The sequence below is a fragment of the Aphidius gifuensis genome, linkage group LG1 (assembly GCF_014905175.1).
Source record: "Aphidius gifuensis isolate YNYX2018 linkage group LG1, ASM1490517v1, whole genome shotgun sequence".
In the NCBI taxonomy this organism is placed as follows: Eukaryota; Metazoa; Arthropoda; class Insecta; order Hymenoptera; family Braconidae; genus Aphidius; species Aphidius gifuensis.
In genome coordinates this window covers 9,398,672-9,404,671 of record NC_057788.1, presented here as the reverse complement: position 1 = coordinate 9,404,671, position 6,000 = coordinate 9,398,672, and the positions used below count along the sequence as shown (strand labels likewise).

Genomic DNA, 6,000 nt, shown 5'->3' with positions numbered 1-6,000 from the left:
ATTGAATGAATATAAATTATTTGAATAAATAATTTTTATTATTTCAGAGTTTTAAAAAATTTAAAAATCTTAAGAAATTGACATTAAATGGTCTATGTTTAGACAACATAATTCTTCAAGAAATAGCAGAAAAAACTGCACTTGTTTATCTTAGCATTCGACCATATGACTGAAACCACGAGTTCCTCTATTTGATAAACTCGTTAATTTGGAATATATTAAAATAGAGACTCGATATATATGGCTAAATATGAAGAACTTCTCTACAAAGTACTCAACACCATTTTTTGTACATGCAAAAATTTAAAACATCTTGATATTCCATATGGTATTTATGATGTAGCTAAAATTCCTCTCAAAAAATGGAAAAACTTTCGAAATTTGGAATATCTTGGTATTTCTTGTACTATTATGCCTGACGTTGCAAATACAATTGTTAAATATTGCAAGAATTTGAAACACTTGAGAATCATACAAAACCCCCATCACACTATGGATAATATCGCTTTAAAAAAGTTAACAGAGTTGGAAAATCTTGAATGTTTAATATTGCTTTTTCGCACAAGGCTCAGTGAAGAATCAATAATTTCAATTTCAAACAATTGTAAAAAACTTAAACGTTTAGAAATTCTTGGTGGCTTTTTAGAACCATCTATTGATGGTGAGCCACTTTCTTCTCCATCTGTTCTTAATGAGTTATCAAAATTACAATATCTTGAACATCTAAACTTGCGTGATGCAAGAAATCTTAAAGATAGTACGATTATTGCTATTGCTAATAATTGTAAGAACCTAAAAAGTTTAGATATCCGAGGTTGCAGTACGATTACTGAAACAGCTCTTGCTGCTCTAACAAACTTGGAAAATTTAGAAAAACTAGATGTAAGCTTTCTCGATATAGTTACAGACAGCTTTCTTAGCAAATTGAAAGGCTTGAAAGAATTGCATTGTAACAAATGCAAGAAACTTACTAATGCTGGTATTATCCGATTTATAAAAAATAATCCAGATCTTGAACTTCTTGATGTCTATTTTATTGACAATATAACAATTGACTTGATTATTGCTGCTGATCAGGCAACTAAAAATCGTACAAATGGTCTTATTTTATACATAAAAATATTTAATCCGTCAATAATAGATGCTTCTGAGTCAATAATTACATCTCAATGGTTAGTTGTTGGATACTTGGACATATAATTAAATTTATCGTATGACTTTTCTCAATTTAATATAACTTGTTTGTGATATTAGTTGGAATCATGAAAAGTCTAATGACAACGTTAATAATTTTGTAAAACAAAGTATTTAAAAAAAAATATACTTTCACAAAAATTTTTTTGTATCAAACAATTATTTTTACCTTTAGTTGTACATATATAATTACAGCTTTGATAATATTCAAGTGGCTTAAAAAATCATTTTATATTTTTTTTTAAAATGTGCCTATTATCGTTGATACTTACAAATTTGTAAATGAGGTAAATTCTTGAATATGATAATTGCATCTTATTGGCAACATATTCTTGCAAGAAATAATCATTCTCAAAAAATATTGATTAATTATTTACCTAAACAAATATTCATATTACCAAAAATATTTCGAGAGATTTTTCGAAAATGAAAAACAAATATTATATTTCAAAAATAATGAAGTTTCTAAATCTTAATTTAGAAAAAAAAAACAAGAAGATTAAACTGAACAAATAAAGTAATCAGTAAAATTATTTGATGTAATTCAATGATACACTGGTTTTAACTTTTAACAGCTGACAATAAATTACAGCACAATTTATTTGTTTGTTGTCATTTATAACATTCAGAATTTTTTATTCACAACTTGAAAGATCAACTCAATAAATGCAGTAGTCAATTGTAGTCAACTCATGAGTTTTTAAAATCGTGTTGGTAGCGTAGACTTTTAGCTGGGATCACTTGTGGGTTGTTTTTTTTTTTTTTTCACTGCTTACATTCATAGCAAAGGTTAACATTTTAACAATTATAGCACAATTAACAGTCAAACGTACAAAATTGTTTAATTAAAACCGATCATTAAATTATTACTTTTTTTTTTTTGAATACGGGTATTTAAAGTACATTACCAAGTCAATGACATTGTGTAGTGAAAAAGAACAAAATTTATTGCATTAACTACTAAATTAATCATCAACAAGTCAAAGGATCAATTAAGGTAAAAAAAATTCATAGGTACTTTCAACAATTATATTTATAAAAAAATCACATGTATCAATCGTACTTTAACATGTTGCATCGCATTCAACATGATTTGGCATGGTAAATATAATTTTACTGGTAAATCATTAACCTTTAATTGATCTATACTTTGGAATATATTTCTGTTTATTTTATTCCAGTTGCATAATACATTTGAATTCTTCATTATTTATTATATATATATTTTTAGAGTTTACTTAAAATGAGTGCAATAGAATTATTTGTTGAGAAAGACCAACAAATTTTTGATGATGGTGACAAGGATCAAAAAGTTGTCATCAATTCATTGGATTATGACTCGTTAGCAAAAATCTTTATGCTGCTGCCAATACCAGAAAGGATAGACTTGGAAAAAGGTATATATTACCATTAAAATAAAGTATTTTTTTTGTTAATAATGTTTCTATTATGACTTTTAAATTTGATATACGTTTTATTCTAGTTTGTGTCAAATGGAAAGAGGCATGTCAACTAGCTTGGTCTGACATTAAAAAATACAAATGTGAATCATCAATTGGACGTTGTTATGATAACCGTTTGTTGACACAATCATACCTCGAGAAAATATTATTAAGATGTGGTAATTATCTAAAAGAATTGTCTCTCTCAGATGTTTGTGATTCAAGTATCATGCCATTTATTGGTGATCACTGTAAAAATTTAACAAGTCTTGAATGTAAATTTGACGTTGCTTCATTAACCATCAGGGATAATCACTTTGTCCAAGCATTTACACAGTTGGATAAATTAAAATGCATTAAAATAATAGTGGAACACCGAAGAGGTTACTATGATGAAACAATTAGTCTTTTTGAAATAATAGATAGTCTTCCAGAAGAAATTAATGAAATTCATTTACTTTCTACACGTTGCTGGTACGGTAAACGAACCGTTCTTTTCGTAAGTTTTTATCGAATACCAACTAGTTGTTTATCAACACTGTCAATAAAATAAATAAAAATTATTTAAATAAATTTCTATTATTTTCAGACTTTAAGAAAATTTAACAAACTTCAAAAATTGACTTTAAATGGCCTCTGTTTAGACAAAATTATTCTTCAAGAAATAGCAGAAAAAACAACTCTTGTTCATCTTGACCTTCAGGTACATGGTATACTCATAGGGTTTCCTCTATTTGATAAACTCGTTAATTTGGGATATATTAAAATAGAAACTGAAAGTGATGTTTCAACGAAATTTGTAGACAAAGAACTCTCTACAAAAGTACTTAACACTATTTTTTGTACATGCAAAAATCTAAAACATCTTGATATTCCATATGATTATTTTAATGTAAACAGTATTCCTCTCGAAAAATGGAAAAATTTACAAAATTTAGAATATCTTTGTTTACCTTGTGATAAATTATCACTTGACTTGGCAAATACAATTGTTGAATATTGCAAGAATGTGAAATACTTGAGTCTAAGACTTAGATACTCCTATCGTTCATTAAATGAAAATGCTGTAACAAAGTTAACAGAGTTGGAAAATCTTGAAAGTTTAATAATAAATTTTAAGTGCTTTAAGCTCAGCGAGAGATCAATAATCGCAATTTCAAACAATTGTAAAAAACTTAAACGTTTAGAATTTTCTCATTGCATTATAGTGCCGTCTATTGATGGTGAGCCACTTTCTTCACCACCTGTTCTTGATGAGTTATCAAAATTACAATATCTTAAACATCTAAAATTGCGTTATACAGGAAATCTCAAAGATAGTACAATTACTGCTATTGCTAATAATTGTAAAAACCTAAAAAGTTTAGATATCGAAGGTTGCCCGGGTCTTACTGAGACAGCTCTCGTTGTTGCTTTAACAAACTTGAAAAATTTAGAAAAACTAGACGTAAGCTTACTTGATATTTCAGACAGCTTCATTGTCAGGTTAAGAGGATTGAAAGAATTTGATTGTTCTAATTGCGAAAAACTTACTAATACTGGTATTATTCAATTTATAAAAAATAATCCAGAACTTGAATTTCTTGATATCTGTTCTATTGATAATATTACAACTGACTTGGTTATTGGTGCTGATCAGGCAACTAAAAATCGTACAAATGGTATCATTTTACACATAAAAACATCTGACCAGTCAATACTTGACTATTATAAGTCAATTGCATCTCAATGGTTGGTCGTTGAAAAATAAATGATATTTATTAAAAAGACATAATTTAATTTATCGTATAACATTTCTCTCTTATTCATACGCGTTATATTTTTTCATAATGTATTCTCAAAAACACATACAAAATACGTTACCAAGTCGAATACATTGTAAAAAAATCATTTTATTATTATTACTTGTTTTTTATATTACTTGGAATTATAAAAATTCAAATGTCAATATAAATATTTTTGTAAAACCAAGTTCAATAATAAAAATACTTTCTTGAATAATTTTTTTTTTATTGAACAATTATTTTTACCTTTAATTGTACATGCATAATCACAGCTTTGATAATATTTAAATGGCTTGAAAAATCATTTTATATTTTCTTGATAAACATGCCTGTTATTTTTGATACTTACAAATTTTTAAGTAAGGTAAATTCTTGAATATGATAATCGCATCTTATTGACAATATATTCTCTCAATAAATTATCATTCATTACTAAAATAAATTGATTATTTATTCTACACCTAAACAAATAATTATACAGACAAAAATATTTCTAAAGATTATATTTCAAAAATAATAAATATTTTTATTTATTTTATTAACCATTAAGCATCTTAATTTAAATAATGAAAGAATAAATACAACAAGATTGAATGCAACAAATAAAGTAATCAGTGAAATTATTTGTCGTAGTGTGATTTTATATATACACTCGGTTTAATTTTTATTTCTTAACAGCTGGCAATAAATTACAATTGATTATTTGTTTGTTATTATTTATAAGTTATTTATAAATTATAACATTTAAAAATTTTTATTCAAAACTTGAAACTTTTGACTACTTTTGACTACAACTTTTGACTACAACAATGTAGTCAACTCATTAGTTACCAAAACCATGTTGGTAACGTAGACTTCTAGCTGGGATCAAGTGGTTTTTTTTTTTTTTTTTCTGACTGTTTAATGTTTATACAATCATATCAAAAGTTAACAAATAACAATAGAACAATTAACGGTCAAACGTACAAAATTGTCTAATTAAAAGTCATCATCAAATAAAGGTGTTTATTTTTTTTTTTTTATACGTTACCAAGTTTAACTACCAAATAAATTATCACCTAATCAAAGGATCAATTAAGGTAACTGTATTATTTTAACAATTACATTTATTAAAAGATGTCGTGTATCAATTGTATTTTAACATGTTGCATGACATTCAATATATTGTTTGGCTTTAAATATAATTTTATCGGTCTTGATTATGCTGGTAAGTCATCAACTTTTAATTGATCTATATATCTTGGAATATATATATATTTTTTTATGGTTATTTTTGTTTATTTTATTATCCTGGTTGTGATACATTTAAACTCATCATTATTTATTGAATACATATTTTCAGAGTTTACTTAAAATGAATGCAAAAAAAATATGTGTTGAAGAAAACCAACAAATCTCGAATGATGCTGACGAGGATCAAAAAGTAGTCATCAATTCATTGGATTGTGACTCATTAGCAAAAATCATCATGTTTCTGCCAATACCAGAAAGGATAGATATGGAAGAAAGTAAATATTATTATCATCAAAATAAAGTTTCTTTTTTTGTTAATAAAATATCAATGTTGCCATTATTAATTT

General features: G+C 25.9%; 1 protein-coding gene across 1 annotated transcript in view; it reads left to right on the top strand.

Annotated features, from left to right (window-relative positions):
• Nucleotides 1–240: 240 nt before the first annotated feature.
• Nucleotides 241–6,000, top strand: part of LOC122860348 (F-box/LRR-repeat protein 3-like) — a 28,106-nt gene continuing 22,346 nt past the window's right edge. The window contains exons 1-5 of the mRNA XM_044164172.1: nucleotides 241–328; nucleotides 626–882; nucleotides 2,426–2,535; nucleotides 3,537–3,736; nucleotides 3,845–4,288. Of these exons, the coding sequence (XP_044020107.1) occupies nucleotides 241–328; nucleotides 626–882; nucleotides 2,426–2,535; nucleotides 3,537–3,736; nucleotides 3,845–4,288 (1,099 nt within the window). The remainder of the gene's footprint in view (nucleotides 329–625; nucleotides 883–2,425; nucleotides 2,536–3,536; nucleotides 3,737–3,844; nucleotides 4,289–6,000) is intronic.